This window comes from Athene cunicularia (genome assembly GCF_003259725.1).
Source record: "Athene cunicularia isolate RWA chromosome 12 unlocalized genomic scaffold, athCun1 chr12_part1, whole genome shotgun sequence".
NCBI lineage: Eukaryota > Metazoa > Chordata > Aves > Strigiformes > Strigidae > Athene > Athene cunicularia.
In genome coordinates this window covers 16,126,868-16,145,414 of record NW_020799116.1, presented here as the reverse complement: position 1 = coordinate 16,145,414, position 18,547 = coordinate 16,126,868, and the positions used below count along the sequence as shown (strand labels likewise).

At 36.5% G+C, this 18,547-nt stretch overlaps 1 protein-coding gene across 2 annotated transcripts in view; it reads right to left on the bottom strand.

Moving 5' to 3' along the window:
* DCP1A (decapping mRNA 1A) overlaps positions 1-17,627 on the bottom strand; it is a 36,112-nt gene extending 18,485 nt beyond the window's left edge. Inside the window, exons 1-4 of one of the 2 annotated variants that reach the window (XM_026857463.1) lie at positions 17,576-17,627; positions 15,676-15,803; positions 6,375-6,441; positions 27-165 (exon numbers count right to left, since the gene is read on the bottom strand). In XM_026857463.1, the coding sequence (XP_026713264.1) occupies positions 27-165; positions 6,375-6,441; positions 15,676-15,757 (288 nt within the window). In that variant the 5' untranslated portion in view covers positions 15,758-15,803; positions 17,576-17,627. Of the gene's footprint in view, positions 1-26; positions 166-6,374; positions 6,442-12,482; positions 12,737-15,675; positions 15,804-17,575 lie in introns of those variants that run through there. The other variant, XM_026857464.1, reaches the window with a different exon arrangement.
* Positions 17,628-18,547: the final 920 nt, after the last annotated feature.

Sequence of the window (18,547 nt, the reverse complement as noted above, 5' to 3'; positions counted from 1 at the left end):
AAAAAAAAAGAGAGACATTTCCTTACTCGTTCATATTCATCCTTGGCTTTACTAAGCATTTCCAGGATGTCAATGGGCCTGTTTTCATTACAGCCATTGGTTCTGTTGGGACTTTTTCTGTCCTGGGAAACTTGTTGTGATCTCTGAGCTTCTTGTTCTACCACTCTGTAACAGGAAAGGAGAAATAAAATTTAGAAATTTTATCTGGAGTTAACACCTTGCAAAAAGCAGTAAAGTGTACTTACTCCCTGCATATTAACAAATTTTGTTCTGCCTGAATAAAAGCCTAAGACGTAGCTGACCAAAGTTATACAACTTTTCATTTGCTACAAGTCAAACTGTCAAATGGTCTGTACGATTTATCTCCAATCCAGACAGTACTCGTCTGTCTCTCATAAAGTTCACCTACAGTAAACACCACTTCTATAAAACTCATATTTAGACGTTTTTACAATAAAATATGTGGACATTCAAGCATGTGTTATACAAAGAGCATGTGTATTATACCACAGACAAATACATTTTTTACTCTTTACTTTCTAACTTGCATTTTTTCCATATTTAGCCAAATCAAGCCATGTTACTCAACAAAAAACAATTACAAACCAGTTCTAATTTAGGATGAGGCCTACCATTATACAACAAAACAAAGACAGTGGGAGAGAACTGGCTCACACCAGATGTCTCTGGAGTCAGTCTGCAAGGAGCCTCAGAGCAAGTTACCCCTTACTTCTCTACTTAAGGCTCTGAAAAGAAGGGCAAACCATTTTCTTCTCTAGCTGCTCTGTAGTGATTCCAGTTACCTGAAGGTCTACAATACATCTTTTTCTCTGGCCTTTGATACCTATGGTTCATTCATCACTTCTACTCCACTCTTACCTGCCTCAATTATCAAAAAGCTTCATTTTAAAAGACAGTTACAATATGCAAGAAGCTGACGCGTACCTGGTACATTTCATTAATAAAAGTAAAGGAAGGCAGCATATACTTCTAATCCATACACAGTTCACAAGATATACATGGCTGTGCGATGCACTAAAGCTTATCCTCCTGAAATAAACACACACCAGCCAGTAATCCCTTCTTTTTTAAGCCTGCATTAATCAAATATGTTAAGAAAAAACAAGCACTGTAAACAGGGCAGAGCTCTGGAGCTGGCACATCACTTCAGAACTCTCATGCTGTGGAATGATGGCTGATGGGGGAGCCAAGAGGTGCCATCAGAACAATCACAGAAAGTGTCAATCATTCCAGCCTCCAGTTTCTTGGGGTCAGTTAAGATTCAGGACAAACTCTAGATTTTACAAACTGTGGAATAATTAGATATCTATATGCACCTCTATGTTGCCATTTATGAGGAAAAATCAGTTCAAGTCTTGGAAGTTTCTTTCCAGTTTTCTAACAATCAAGCCTCTTTGCTTCACTAGAGTTTAGCTGTGTTTATCTGAACAAGGGTTAGATTTGGTTCTTAACAATTCAATGTTGCTCTCAAAATTACTTTGAAAATTTTTAATCATACAAGCTTGTTTAACCAGCTTCTCATTATTAGTACAGCTTTCCCTGCTTGTAAGCAAGCGTTCACCTGCAAAAGTAGCTCTGAATAGGGAGGCCTATCTACACTGACAGTTTCTAGGAACTGCAGCATGTGCTCATTCAGATGAAGCAGCTCAATACTGTACAAGTGTTTCTATGGTGACACCCTGAGAGAACATTTTGTTCTAGCACCCCACAGGGTCATACAGTCCTGACTTAGGACCTGTCTAAACTCAACTCCAAAACTAGGGATGTGAAAGAACAAGGTAAAAGAACCAGAATACTTTGAGATTTTAAGTGTTAGCATAATTGTATTAGAAAAAATAAATACTTTGGTTAAAGGGAAAAATCTGGATAGCTGAAGTCATGTATGCACTGCCTGACAGGTGAAGCAAAGGCTTCAATCTTGACACCCTCCTTCTTAACTAGTTGGTCCAGGAGGTTTCAATAAAACATCTTCCCATTAAAATCGTAGTTATTTGTCTCACAGCAAAATATATTCAAGGAGCACATCCATTTCACAGAAATCTTTCACAAAGATTTCTGAAAAACATTTAATAATATTTTTCTATTGTCCATTATGAAGTGTTTATTACCTTTTTAAAGTTTAATTAAATTTTTTTTTTAAGAGTAACAAATTATATTCTCATGTAAATAACTGCCTAATACCTAGCTCTTCCTTCACCTTCTGTCTTGTGCAGGTTACATTCAGAAGGTGGTGATGGGGTGAATGTGAAACAGTATACCCCCCAAACGCTCTGAGATACAGTCAGTAAACTAGAAGTGGGAGAGTATCTCAGAAGGTAGTTTAGGTCTCTGTTGAAACAGGCTAAAACAAGCTTAGAAACGAACCTAAAAATAAAACCCCCCACAAATTTACATGTCAGAATGCAACAGTTTCACAAAAATTTCAAAACCCCTAGTTTCTGTCCTACTTCTAAGAAAGCTCTTCCCTCAAACAATCCTCTTGACTTAACTTGACCCAATTTAATTCCTTCTGAAGTTAGAAGTTTGATGATTGCCATAAATTTTTTTCATTTCAGAAAATTCTAGAATTCTTAAAAAAAAAAAAAAAGGAAAAGTTCTATAAATCTAATATTTTTGCTGGGGAAAAAACTCAACTAATGCAAATCTGTATACTGAGCATGTATGCAATCCAGGATTACATCTTTTTTAAGCAAGGCCTGCTGTTTCTTTCCATTATATCAGATAGTGGAAGAGGCACGTATTCCTTTGGGGACACAGTAGCTGCTGTGACAGTTCATGTAAGAATATCTGCAGTTATAGCATTGAAAATATACCTGGCACAACTCACAGAACGTGGAGAAGGGCAGCAGGGGGAGAGATAGAAGGAACAAGAAGTGAAGTCTGATTACAAAGCCTACAAACAGTAACTTACTTTTCGTTCGAGAGATAAGCCACCAAAATATAAATGGATGGTCTGCAATCTTGTTAACTCAGTCTGGCACAATAAGGTCAAGTCAGACAGCAGGAAAGAGAATGCAAATCTTGAAACCTTTTATGGTTAGATTTTTGAAGCTCTGAGGTACTATAAAGGGAGTACTCTCTCCTATCAGTGATTAGAAACACTCTTCAACTAAACAAAAGGGTGCAAATCCAAACTTCCACCCAAGACAAAGAAAAAACCTGTGGAATAAAATTAATAGTCTTGGAAGACAATGTAAATATTTATTTCAAAATATACTGAACTAAGCCTGATGGAACCTGCTGCCATATGCTGAAATGCAGCCTTCCTTCTCCAAGATTCAATTTTATTTTTTAAAAATAAAAGTGTATATTTTAAGTTTTCTTAAATACATCTTTCATCCCAAGATGAAAAAATTCCTGCAGTTTCAGCCTCCTTTGTATAGAGAAGCACACAGAAGCATCAGCACTTACTTTTCTTCTGACTGCCTTCTACTCAGTTTGGGGTAAAGAACAGATGTCAGCAAAATAGTATCAATTTGCTTTTCGTAAAGTTTTTAACAGCCGCCTCAGAAGTGCAGTTTTTCCATCCTTGAGTAATGTGCAACTAGAACACCTTCACTTCATTTTCTTATTATATAAGATACACTTCACCAATATGAATCTCTGGATACTAAGAAGCTATAAGGCATGTGGTACCAAATGAAATGTGATTTCATTCTACAGTGCTTTGTCAACAAATACAAGTAAATATACTTACAAAAAAATACCTTTCTCAGCATAGAAATGGCTTTTGCCAATATTTTTGTTACTCCCAAACCAATACACAAAAGGAAAAGAGAACTAGCAGTATTCAGACATTCCATAATCTAATAATGAAGACTTCATGAAAAAAAGCACTCAGATAGTGAAGACTTACTACTAGCAGCACTTGGTCGAAAAATATATGTGATCTTTGCTAGCACAAATCAATGGCAGCAATGACTAAAAATCATCCGAAAGTGAGATCCTAGCCAGCTCAGCAAAATTTAACTGTCTGTATTCTGTCAATATCTAATCAATAAATTTTTCATGTACACATTTAATTTCTTTAGATTTGTTTGCATAAGTTTGAAGTGACAAAGCTGAATACATGTTCCTTGAAGTCTGCTTGATGCATTAACTCTAATTTCAGTTTGAAAGATACTTTCAATCCACAATCATTTTAACACCTACCATAAAAATTTCCAACATATAAAAAATTCATTTCAGCTTTTTGACCTACCAAAATAATTTATAATCCCAGAAACTTTCTAGGGTGCTGAGATGCTACAGTCACAAGAGCATGTGAGTATCTGCATCATAAACAAGGGTGAATCAGTAATGCCAACTTTGGCACTTCTGTCCCTGTGTTAATAAAGCTGCAATACAGGCATCAGGGACCCAAGAAAATGCAGGCTATAGCAGATTACAAAAATGACAATAAAGCTTAGAATATTCCCTGGCTTTAAATGAACCTGCTGGGTTACAGTTATTTCCAGAATATTACAGAATCCTGCAAAAAGGGTAGACATGCTTTATGGATTGCTGTGCCATGGCTAGACAGACTGTTACCTGATTACACTTTAAAGATCTCTGAGGTATCTATAGCCCATGATTTACACAATAGTGCCTATACTGGTTTAATACCAAATGAACTCAAGTTTTGCTATGTGACACTTAGATCTGCAGTGTAGCTGTGCATGACAGAATAAGAATATGGTAGTCTGAAAAGTTCAGCACACTCTCTCACTTCAAACACTAATCATGGTTTTAAATTAAAAAGTGCATTAAAAAAGAAAGCCATACCCTTCTGATGATCTTTTTATAAAGATGAGAGACAACAGACATGTTATTTGATTTGGTAACGATTTCTAAGAGTCAGTTTCACACAATTGTTTTCCATAAACCCTTATCATTAATCCTTATATTTGAATAAGCCAAATAACAGCTAAAAGACCAACACAGCTGCAAAGAAAAAAAAAAGTAGGAAATGGGAACTGTATAGGGTTACCAGGATGAGAGAAAAGAAATATAAGAGTTTAGAAAGAGATCTTGATATCAAAGTTTGTCATTTGTGTTGCCTTATATTGCTTCTATGGGGAAAAGCCAAAATAATCCAAAGCAAAAACCCCAGACCAAGAAACTAGCACTCAGCTTAAAATGTCTACAGTATGGCTAGTTTTCATATAATTAAATTTTGCCAGTCTTCAAGATGTCCTGACTTGCAATAGACAGCATGCTGATTAAGGCACATAATAAAAAAAAGAAAGTGCAGGAAAGTAGTGTGATAGCAAAGAAAAGCAAAGCAGAGAACAAGGGATGAGATGATGTCCTGTGCAATATATCTGCATTTTGCAACTTTGCTAATGTAACTACTCTGTCACACAATTCAAGCTCCTTCCTTTCATAACGACACTGAAGATTTGCTTAAGTTAATTCTCATCCTTTTCTATTAATATAAAAGTCTTGGCTTAATCTCTAAGGCACCTCACCTGAAAAAACAGAAAGGTGCAAGAATACCCTCCAATCATGACATATTTTATAGACTTTATGCCACATTGCTCAACATAATCCAGCTTCAGCCTTCTTTGATCTCTGTTGTTCACTCAACATTCTGTACTCTAGTCTGAAGTCCTCCTCAGCTGTGGTGGTGCAACCAGCTACAGTACAGAGTCACTAACTGCACTGCTAAATGATAGCAGCTTAAACAAACAAAACCACGTTATTGCAAATAGTCTTTTAAGGTTTCTTTAAACTGAGATTACTGCAGAAATTCTTTTGCTGTGTGACATCTCTGGGAGCCGTTGGAACTACAAAATACGAACAAGTGACATGGCAGCTTTATAAACCAAATTTATCTCCAAAGGGGGAAAAAAAAGAAAGAAATTAGCAACAGGAAGCTTCTATTATTTCAGTTTTGCTTACTCTCCTAACATTGCTTTAATTCTATAAGATTCTACCTGCTTCTCCCAATATTCTCCAATCTCTTCACTTTAGTCAGCAATAACAGCTATGCCTTAAACCCCCCCCCAAAATCACAAACCCAAACAAAAACCTGCCCACCAACAAACCACGAAACCAGCAAAACCCCCCATCATTTGTTTGATTACACTTCCTGTATCAGAAGATCTTTTGCCAACATCCCTACACTAAATATAGAATAATAAAGTGTTCATACTTGCTTTGTTTGGAGAACATCAACTAATACTTCAACTGATTTTTTTTTTTTTACCACTTTACAGCAAACATTTTGATTATTAAAAAACTAGTACCAGCAAGAATGTTGTATTTTTCTATTTAAGGAAAGTGAGAAAAAAAACAAATATATTTAAGAGGTTCAAAATTTTTTTTCCGTATTGCATGAAAGAATTACAGAATAAGACCATATTACTTACTTCGCCATGAGTTTTGCTATTCGATGACAGTCGTTCTTGTCATAAAACCAGATACTGTAAATTGACACTTTAAGAAAAAAAAAATAATTCAAGTGTAAGACAAAGTTGTAAAAAAAAAAAAAAAAAAAAAAAAAAAAAAAAAAAAAAAAAAAAGCAAAACCCCAGTAGTTCATTCAATCTGCAACACAAGAATTACCATCCATTTCCACTCAAATATTAGGTCTGTGATCAACTACTATTTTATAAAGTAATCAGAAATAGCACATGTGCAAACACAAATACAGCTGCAGTCAGATTAAATGTAAGAACTACAAAATGTTAATATTGTTTGCAAATAGAAGTGGCAGGCAAATGAAGTTTTAACTATCTCATGCCTTCTCACTACAGCTGCAACCTTCTGTTTTGAATTACTGACTTTACCATTTAAATCTGGCTCAAGAATATATTTTAAAAAACCCACTATTTTTAAAATTTGTCAAATTTTGAAGCTCAACAAAAATATTAAAGTTTGAATTACAGCATGACAGTTTAGTCAGAGGCTCTCTAAAGGTCCCCTCTCTAAATTCTTTTTGCAGAGGAGTTACTGTACCAGAAGAAAGCAGTACCAAAGCTCCAATCATACTGTCACATTCATGGAGCAGCTTAAAACTAGATTCATATTGAACCTTACTTTTTGAAGGTATCAAGGACAAAGCAATGAGGGCAAAGTAAGACACTAAACCCCATTCTGGCTTTCAGAATAACTAAAATTCCCCTGAAAGTTGGTAGAGTTAGAGTCTGATCACTGAGCTGAAAGGCACTCCAGAGGGAGAAACTTTGTCAGTAGTACCATGCACTATTTCTTCATTGGCAATCCCACTTCAAAGAGGCTGTTTTTTTACCCACACACATACTCATCTCCTCACTGTCCCCACAGTTGTGCCAACATAACAAATCCGCAAAACTCTTTGCAGAATTGTATCTAATCCAGCTCACAAAAGCAGGTTATTTCAAATCTTGGTTCACGTTTGAAGTTTGTCAATGCACAGTGTGCAAGTACATCAAAGGCAACTGGATGCTTTACATACTACCATTAAAATATTTTCATTTCTGAGAAGACACTTTTAGCCTTCTAAAACTCATCTCTATACTGCAGCTCATGCCAATGTTTTTATGAAGTTGAAATCACTGATTATAGAAGTATGACTTAAAGTGAAGGAATGTTTAAATAATAAAAAAAAAAAGAATACACAACATTTTCCAGCCAGATGTAGATTTTTATTTCAAAGTGAAATCCTCCTCCCTGCCTCCGCTTTTTTCCCCACTCAAAAATCTCAACCAAAGCCCACTCAAATTATTTCAAGCCATGGCAAAGAGGGCAGTTATTTACCAAACTTTTTTCTATAACTTCCAGTTATCCTAGGCTTACTGTGTTGGACCAAATCCCTTAAGAAGCCATACCCACATCTTAATATCCTAACAAAATGAAGTTCTACTTTGCCTTTTTTTTTTTTTAATTTTACTAAGCAACAACTATATTAATTTGAGTGTTTGTTTTTTTAGAAGTTACAGCTTAAGTAATAGACAACAAAGATTTTCAAGTAATAAAGAAATCAATACAGCACAGTTTAAGGAACTTTGTTCTTACAAAAGACATAAACCAATACAAAAAAAGCATTTCACACATGTAAACAATGCTTATGAAATATTTAGTTCAATACAACTGGATTGTCTACTGCATAGAAACCCGATAATGTTTCCAGTTTGAGATACTTCTTTAGTCATGTAGCATATTTTAACACTGAAGAAAAGCTCTTTCATTTCCCTGACTTCATTATCAGAAAAACTGCAAAGAGAAAAAAGCTTCTTCAAAAGCATACTTGCTGAAGAAATGAAGATAAGGAACCTATAATGATATCTTAATGGGACAAACGATAAAAGTCACACTCAATTCTGCCAGAAACAGGCCTACACAAGACCAGAAGTAGATCCAAATCTCAGTTTGGCATACAGAGTATCAGGGTTTTTTCCACTTAGTACTACTGGCAAGCAATCATAAGGAGTCACTGCAAAACATTAACAGTATTACGAAGACATAAAGCAGATCATGAACAAGTAAGCTTGAGCATTAACTTAGATATGGTCCAACAGGCTGGAATGTTTACCTTCCTCTTTTCAAAAGGGGACCCATTTGTACTATCAGTTCAGCTCCCTTGCCCTTGAAGTACGTATGTCCCAACTGCATTACTGTATTTGATGTATTTCTTACACACATGCAAATTTAACTATGAACATCCTGTTTTTAAAACCAGAGTTGGTACTTACCAGTTCTTTTCAAACCTGTGATCTTTTTACTACATCCAGCATAAATATTAGCTGAATGTTCATACGTCTAATGGCATATCTTTCTACTGCAGTTTGTCCAACAGAAGCCAGAAAATTAAGGGATTCATTTTTCCATCTAGTACAACACCTTCCATCCAGCTTTTCTACACTGAATGCTGGGCAGCACCTTTAGCAATCAAGTAGCAATTTGTAGTCATCAGCAGCAATATCCTTCATCAGATTCACACGACATTTTGACACACATGAAGTCATGAGTCACCCGTATCACAGACAAACCAGATTTCATAAAATTAAAAGAAGCTGTCAGTTATCTTAATCAACATTCTTGTCTGACATATGTAATTTTTATTAGAAACATTGACCCACAAATATTTATCAAAACACATAACACTTCTCTCCAAACTTGACTGGATCAATCATTAAAATTTGATTGAAATTGCTGGGGGGAGAAAAAAAAAAAAAAAAAAAAAAAAAAAAAAAGATTTTGAGAGAATGGAAGCATTATGGCAGATTTCCTCCTGGAGCTTAGCAGCTGGATGACACCAAAAGGAAGGTCTTGGTCTCTTCTACATTGTGCTCCCAATACTTTAAGGGGAAGTCATACCGTTTCAGTGCTGCTCAGTTAGCAGATCTGACTTAAGAGTGGGCATTGCAAAGTGCCACAGTGAGACAGAGGCCTCTCTTTGACAACATAAAATGTAGTTGCATCCCAAAGCTGTAGTTTCACTTCAGTTTTAATTTTAAGTAAGCAGAAAGAAGCAGCATAACCACCCATACATTGCCACAACTTTGCTGTGAACTCATTCTACCCCAACTCCCCCCTCTCCCCTATGTCGGCTGGGCACGTTTTAGTCCAGACCAGTTCCTTGATGCTGTTTGTGCATCAGCTTCACAAACACGCCACCCAGCACAAGAGAGGACAGAAACAGGAAAGCTGGGGGCAGCACAGTAAGGCAAAGCTGTCAAAATGTTCATGAAACTGTAGCCCGAGAACGCTATGCCAGAAGACATGGACATGTACTCATCAGCACTGCCAGTTTCAGAGATTCCAGACACTGGCACTCTCTTGCCTTAGGCAGTTTAGCCATTTGTGCAGATACAGCTTAATTTCATTCAAAAAGATGATCTGTTTAAAAGTTACCTTAACTAAAAGGAAGAGCCAATAGAAGAGAAATAAAAGTTTTCTTTTACAATTCCAATTTAGGTGTTGCTATACAATAAAGCAGCACAACTGGAAGTGGAGGACAATAACCTTTCAAACTCTCTAGAAAGAAAGGACTCCTATTTTGAAACCCATCCTATAAGGTAATCATGGAAATCAACTTAACCTGATCTCACTCCCATAAAGAAAAGCACATATATGCATCATTTGCATATGCTATATGCATAATTTTACACTTCAAAGAGTTTAAGGCAAAAACACATAAAGCCATCCCTCTCAAAGCTTGTATTTCTTCCAGTAGCAAGGTTAGCTGAAATGCCACCTCTCCACAGTCAATCTGCTCTATTTTCTTCACTGAAATTCCTCATTCACTATTCATATTTTCCTCAATTTAAATATCAGCCTGCCATGTAGATTTATAAATCAGTAGAATTAAAAAAAATAGTCCCTCCTTCTCAATGTTTTGAATATCTAAGGCCATTTCACAAATCCAGTTCACAGCACAATCCCACAAGAGGTTGCACTGGAGTAATTCAGCAGGTGGCAAACAACATCTAAGATCAGGATACTTTATCGACCTGCCATCTGACAAAGTATAGTGTGGAAGGAGAGGGATTACTACTCTGCAACGTTACTGAACCAGAGTGGAAAACCCCTTGCAGTTAGAGTGCCATCTTTCAAGTCAAACAAAGTATTTTTAGAACTTCTTAACAGCTTTCAGTGGTTCCTCCCCTCCCCCTAGCTTGCATTGTGTCTTCTGCTATAAAGGTATTGGGAACAGGCTCCTTTCTTATCTCAGACTAAACCACTGGGTTAATGCGCTTGCTGGAGAGCCATTCAGCTCTGGCAGTCACAGAGATATGTTACACTTAATGCACTGCCAGCTGGGAACAAAGGTGATAATGACAGACTTTCCTTACCAGTAAATATGACCCCTTTGAAACCAGTCAGGAGCTCTTTCAAACAATTTTAAAAGCCATTTGAAATAACGCAGGTCATTTTGCATTTGCTGTTCTGAGTACAAGTTTGTTTAATTAAGGATAATACAACAAGCCCAGAAGACAGCACTTTGTAACTGAGTTTTCCTCTTAAACATATAAGCCTCTCCAAAATCCATTATTTTTGCTTTTCTAACTCTTACTCTTGGACAGGAATAAGAAGCAAGCATAAAAACCACCAAACTAAAAACCACCAAACCAAAACCCCGCACCAAATAAGGACCGTTTATTTGAATACCCAAGTTTTATGCTTAGCATCTCTCTTTTCAGCACCATGGAAATCAATCTGCCTGACCTCTCAAGTGAAATGGCTTGGATTAAAAAGCCTTTTAATCAAGACCAACACCACCGATACAAAGGGAAAGTTATAAATGAGAAAGACTTAGAAGAATTCTTCTTGCAGACTTCAAGAGGTAAGTTTGTCATTGTTTTAAATTTTGCTTTAAAGAAAAATTAGTCCAACTATCATCTCCAAATTTTCACATTACAGATTGAAAGAAAGTACTGAACTTTCAGATTGGACTATCACTGCTGTTACTGGCAGAACCGTATGCATTTTTAAAAATTGAGTTTAACATACTTCTCACAAAATACAGACAAGAGGCAACCAGTTCACTTAAAAATATGGTCAACTGGATTCAGTGCTTCATGAACAAATATTCTGAATACTCCAAAGAATGTGCATGCATCCAGAGGGGAAGTTAGACAAGGATCAAATGTACCTGGCAACACATATTCTACATTAAACAATAATAAAGGGTACATTAAGTATTAAGTATAATCTAAAAAAATTCTTCTTTAAAGAGGAACTCTAAATTAAAAATATGTTACATTACCAAAATGAAAACAAATTGTGATTTAATTTCTTGATTTGTTCACATTTGAAGACACTTGCTTTCTTTAACTCGAAAAGTAGGATATATTTTTTTTCTATTTACCACTGTAATTGGTGTATAGTCTCACAGCTTCTTAACCACACCTCCTGTCATTTTTGCTTTAGGGTCTGATGCCTCATGAATAAATGGTCTAAGTTTTCAGGCAGCATTATACACAACTTATAAAGTAGACACAGAACTTTCTCAAACTGTTGGGCTTAAGTATTCTTTTGCGGCTTGGACCATATTATGTAGTCACAATGTTTCTCAGAAAAAAAAAAAAAAAAAAAATCTGGAGCTGTGAAAGATTTTCCTATTAATGGCTACAATACTGAAAAGGTATTAATTTTGGGGACTGGGGGGAAGCCTCTACATGTCTTGCATCTAACCAGATTAATGAGTAACAAATTGACCCAAATGTCAATTTTTTCACTCAGTGAACAGAACAAAAGGTAGCTATCTAAGAAAGGTACTGTATCACTTGTCTATTCTTACAGAATACCCATAGCCCTGCAAAATAGTGGAAAACCTCCCCAACAAATATGAAAGATAAGTCAGGCCTTCTTTGACATACGAATAAAATGGCAATTACCTAATCTTGTTTTAAGAGTATGAAAAAGCCTTCGTGCAGTTGGATAAAGCATTTCAGGTCTACATCTTAACAAAAACAAGTTCTGATACACAGCAAACTAAAAATTTCATTATATATTAAAAATAAGTATTTGAACAAATCAAACTGTAAACTCACCAAAAATAGTATGATCTAGGATGACAGGAAAGTAATTCTTATAGCCTCCAGCCAAACAAAAATGTTCATATACTGCTTGCAAAGTTTCTCATATAACTTGTTAGCAGCTCTGCATAGACAGGTGTATGTCACTTGATAGAACAGCTCTCATGCCATTCAAGACAGAAATGCCAGAGCTCTGATCTGGTATACATAACAGACTTTGCCCTTACTATCTTCTTAAGTCAAGACAGAATCCCAGAACAAAGTGAATACATGTAGTTTATAAGACAGTAGTATCATATTCAGTTATAAAGATTGTTGACATGGAACATTCTGCAAAAATGTGGTGGTATAGTTTTGCTTTGATCCTCTTCTACTATTTCTACCATGCCCTGGGGAAGCGTAAACCACAATTTGTCACTGAACCTGTTACAACCTAAATATACAGGCACAAAATATGTTTATCTCTGACAAAGAGATATATTAATAAGCATGATTTTAGGTTTTTATCAGATAGTCTGAACCGTTCCCCATCTGTAAGTTAAGGAAATAGAATCATCAGTTCAGTAATTCAGCAATCTTAGCAGAACAACTCACTCTTAAGTTTCTAATGATCACAGTAGATTTCCTCAAGCAGGATACAAAAAACACCCCAACAACCAGCATTCTACAAAGAAACAGAAGTGTTGCCAGCACTCTCTGTAAGAGGTAGGTTTTCCTTGCACAACCTAGCAGTCCACCCCCTTTCAGTCATTAAAGGATCTCAGAAGAACTTCACATTAAGCCATTAGAGATACACCACATAAGCCCTTACAGACACACATTAGGTTAACGATTGGCTTAAAATTCTTATTTGAATTAGTCCCAAAACCGCAAGTTTTTTATGCTTCCGCATGAAAAGAACTTGGACAAGAATCCCCTAATCTATCCATACAAACAAAATACATACATGTTGAAATTTGTCTGCAAATCCACATCAATCCTGTAGGTTTCTGATTTGGGTTTTTTTAGTTTCATAAATACTATGTAGATAGAAGCAAACAGATGTAACACTGAACATTCCAATCATATAACTTGAGGGTTTTATCTAACTAATTTAGGGGAGATCAGAAAACTTGGGAAACTGCATGTACTGAAGAAAACCCAAGACAGAGCAACTAAATGCAAAATCTAAGAGTTAGCAGTGCTGAAGTCATAAGGAATAAAAAGCTTAGATGCTGTTTTCTATGCTTTTAAGCTTGTATTTGAATAAAGTGAACACTAGCAGAACACAAAAAACCCTGATCTGCTGCTTATTTGTGGCATTCAGGGAAGTAACTAATGACACACTACACTGAACATTTTCAATTTGCAGTCAGGGTAAACTGTTTCTGGACATGCTACCCCCCTCTTCTAGGAGACAGGGCAGAGTGATGAAATAACGGATAGTTTCTAACCAAAGTTTTTAAAAATTACAATGGGAAAGATATAAAGGGGAAAAAAAAAAAGAAGATACCCTTGATTACTTCAAAATGCAATTATTCCCCATATCCAGTCTACAATATTTTCCTTGCTCATCATTGTATGAATTTCTTCCTGCCTCACTTTCTGTGTCATCCCTATCCTGACTCCCACAAGCCTCCCACAGATCTTACACAATAGTGTCCCATAGGAGAAGGAGAGCTTTTATCAATGAGAAAGGCATATAATTAACTTTAGGGGTTTCTAAGAAACTCACACACAGCTTACCTTCTCTGATTGTTTCCTTTCAGTGATCTCTGTCACTCCCACTAGAACACACCATGGTAATTCCACAACAGGTCCTGCTTTCTGATACCATCAGCAGTTCCAAAAAAACAAATGAATCAACTTCCTGCTTCCCTTATGTCAGCAATCCCACAACTGCAATTCTTTGTTCTACTGGCACCTCATTAGCCATCTTACTCCTACCACCGTCATCTACAGCTCCTCTTCCTTTCAAACCAAGCAAGCTGCTTAAACATCCAACTCAATGCAGTACTATCTCCCCTTCCCAGTTTCTTGCCAGTCATTTACATCCCTCATCTCCTAGACTTCTCCTCCCAGTGACACTTATAGAAGTATTTGCTAAGACTATTTAAGATTAAGTTTAACTGTTCTTTGTTACCATAATGGAATCTATCCTACTCTCCACAGATCCTAGAGCCTTTCCAAGGAGAAAACAGAAAGGGACTAACATTTGACTTCTCTTTTAGGTATACTGAAGCATAGCCAAAGTAGTGTTCCTATCTGTAATTCAAGGGCACATTCTGATAGGAAGATGACACGGTGTTGAGGAAGTTCTATATCCAGACAGCACACAGGTTCTTTGTGTAATTCATGCAAGGAGAACCTGTCACTACACAGCAGCAAACTAGTTTCAAGAATTTCACCTAGAAAAGAGGACATGAAAGGATACCTTTGTACCAGGAGGACCCTCTGCTCTGTGGGGTGCCTTTTATTTATTTACTCAACATAATGTGAATTTCATATACAGATATATTCCCTCCTCTACTCTTTAAGGTGTACATAATTTACACATTGAGCTCTTTGGAGTAACAGGATATTTAGCATGTACCTAACTGGAACACAGTACACTGGGACTCTGAAGCTTAACCCAAAACACTACCAGAATTCAAAAAGCAGCAAGATGACAATGACCGCTATTTTACCACTTAACTATATAACGACTATCCCAACATGCAGACTTGTTAGAGTCTAGATCCTAGGAAATTTAATATCGACATCTATCTCCCCAGTCCAAAACCTGCTGTGGAGAAAGAAACCTTCAACCTAGACCTGAGCAATTTTCTAAACTTCTTCATGAATCTACTGATAAATATCTAATCTTAGAACTGTTCTTGGTGTTAAACAGTTCCAAAATGTATCAATCTTCACTATTCTTTCATAATTTCTTATTCATGCTATAGCACTGCGTTTACATTTAAATGAAACCTATCATTAATGAAAAAGAATATAGCAATACTGAACTTTGTTAGTATATCCTCTTTCTGTTGAAAGCAGGTGGTCATCATTAATATAATAGCATATCTAGTTAAGTAAATCTAGCACCCTAGACAGAAAACATCACCAGACATTTCATTAGAACCTGCCCCATTACATTATGCTTGAAACATAAATTGCAGTAATTAGAAGTGGACTAGGTTATAAAAAGAACATGAAGTTTACACAGATTAAAGAAAGTTATACTCACAGCTAGCATTTCTGTAAAGAAGAAAATGTTCATGGAGCTGAAACTCCAAATCTTTATTTACTGGTTCAACCAGATTGTGCATGTTCAGTCGATTCACTATCGTAAAACCATGATAAGGAGAAGCTGACCTATTGTTTCAATTAAAACAAAAGACAAGGATTAACACCTTCATCAACATACACAGTTTTCTAAAACAGAGTTACGAATTAATATTCAAGTCTCCATTGCTTTATTAGCTAAAGCTTTAGCAGTCCTGAAGCTCTAATAGTTGTTCTTCTATGCCATTTATTGGCATGCCAACTAATTTCCATTTCAAACTACACTTACCACAAAGTAGGATCAGGAGTAACATTACAGTTCTATACTGCTAAACTGGTGAACCAAAGAAATGCCTCAAAAAAGTCTATTCAAAAAACTAGTGCAGCTCCAGGATTAAAATGCAAGTGTATTCACTACTTCACATAAGATAATGTTGAGGCATTTTAGAATCTTTTATTAAAGGAGAAAAAACCCAACCACTTACAGAGCAACATTTACCTTACTGTAAACAGGTACAACAATAAAAAAAGGCTGTTAGTTTAAATAACATGAAATACATTTAGAGGGGAAGCAGACACAGTAACTTCTTCCTAAAAGGGAGACTCTTAAAATAAAAAGCCAGTGTCCTCAAAGTAGATATTAGATTATTCAGAATTGTATTGCTCAGTAAACCAAATATTATCTAGATTTTTACTAGATAATAGGTGGAAAAAGAAAGCATCAAGCAAGCAAACACTGGAAGTTCAAGAAAGTTTTAGATCTGTTTTCTCTTGCTTCATGAATGTCATGTCAACACACTCAAATGTGCTTGTAATCAGTCATATAACCAACAGAGCAGCATGATGAAGGCAGGGTAAAAAGTCAGATACAATTAGCTAGTAAGTGTTAAGATTTCTGTAACAATGTGATCACCTTTACCTAATGCTCAACAACAAAATCTGTGAAGAGCTTCTAAGGAGGAAGCCAACAATCCTTACCATCCCAAGTTAGTCTTTTAATGAACCTAACAGAACTTGTTTGAAATAATCAGCTAGTCACAAGGAAACTTTTTGCTTAGTCTTTTGTTTTTTTAGTTTGGTTTGCTTTCTTACAGGAAGCATCTCCAAAGTTGGAGCTGAAGTAAAGTAGGCAGGAACTGGTTGCTAGTAGCACTTCACAGAGTCAGGATAAAACCCTGTAATCACAGTCTGATTCAGGATGGGTTAAACCTGCATTATTTATATTTCTTACTTAAACAGTGTGTTATTTCTTTGTTAGATTTCTGTTTTACCTGTATTTTAAAACTTAAATCCATAGTTGGTTTTATGTGCTGGTTCTCCCTCCCACCCCCTTCCCCCATTCCATATAAAAAGAAATTTCTTTCATGATTTTGATGAGGAAATCGAGTAGCCCCCCAAACTATACACCAGCAGATCTCCAGCTTTTAGGCAACTTTGTCCATTTACAAAACTGTTGGGAAATAGCAGAAATTAAATTAGAACAGATAATTTATTTTGTCATCTGTATTGTGTTCAAAATTAACTTTATGGATTTTAGGAAGCAAAGGAAGACTTGGCATTTAACAAACTCAATACCTTAACAAATGCTATCGGATTAACCAAATAAGCTCTATAAACTAGTTTTTTGTGTGGATACATATGTAGCATTCATCAAGTTTTATGATTTTTCAGCAGTACTTTCAGGTGCTTTTGACATAGCCTACGTGCAGGGTTTATTTTTTTCAAATGATTATACAGACATTAACAGTTGGACAAGTAAGTAATTATGAGTTTACTGGATGCAGTAAATCCAGTTTGAAAGCTACACATGAAGCCACCTGAGGTTTGTTTTCTTAAGAAAGAAAAAGGAAAAAAACCCTTACCTTTTATATACAAATAAGGTCCCTTCTATATCAGTTTTCTCCTACAAAAGACAGTAATGGCATTTAGGGATATGCTTGTTCACACAGTTATATAGCTTTTGTATAGCATTTTAATTACAGAGATTTACACTATCCTTATCTTTCCATGAGGTTTGAATTTATAGGGCTAAAAATATGATCCCTTGCTTTCAGAAACCATCTTATTTTCTTAGTAAGATTAGGAAATTAAACTCATTTCCAGAAGATTTCGTTCATGCTATCAATCTAATGATGTGATGTACAGCATCCTACAACTTTCCTATGCTGAGTCAGACTGGTAGGAGATGAACACCTTTCTCAAAACTCCTTATTTTGAATATAGTTCAGTAGTCCACAAATATATTGGATCAGTTGCCCTCCACATCTGTTATTTAAAAGATGGCAACGACAGCACAGCCAACAACAAAACCCGTTGTTTCAGACTTCAGTTTTTAAAGCAGTGTCTACCACATGCTTGTGACCCGCAAGCACATAAAGTTGCACGCAGCTTCAGTTCCTGCATAAGACAAGGCGAAGCTCCACATACTTCCATATTTATAGTTTTGTGATAAAGCTGGTGGTCAAACAAAAACTGCGTTTTCACGCAATGACGAATACGAACATTTCTCAAATCCCGGTCTTCCTGAGCTCGGGCTCAGTTCAACATGCATAAGCAACAACAAATTACAATTAAAAGAAAAAAAGTCAACGCCGCAACGGCCACCAAGAGCCAACGAAACCCCCAGGCCGCCGCTGCTTCGGGCGGTCACCCCGGGTAGGTGCCCGACGCTGCCCCCCCGGGCGCAAGCACAGACTCCCCTTTCCTTTCCCCCTCTTCGGCACAAGCGCCTTCAGGGCCGATACCTCCGGAGGGGGAAGGCGCCCGAACCCCAAACTGTCCCTCGGGCGAGAGCAGCCCCCCAGGCGGCAGCTGGGGCGAGGGCACGGGCGACC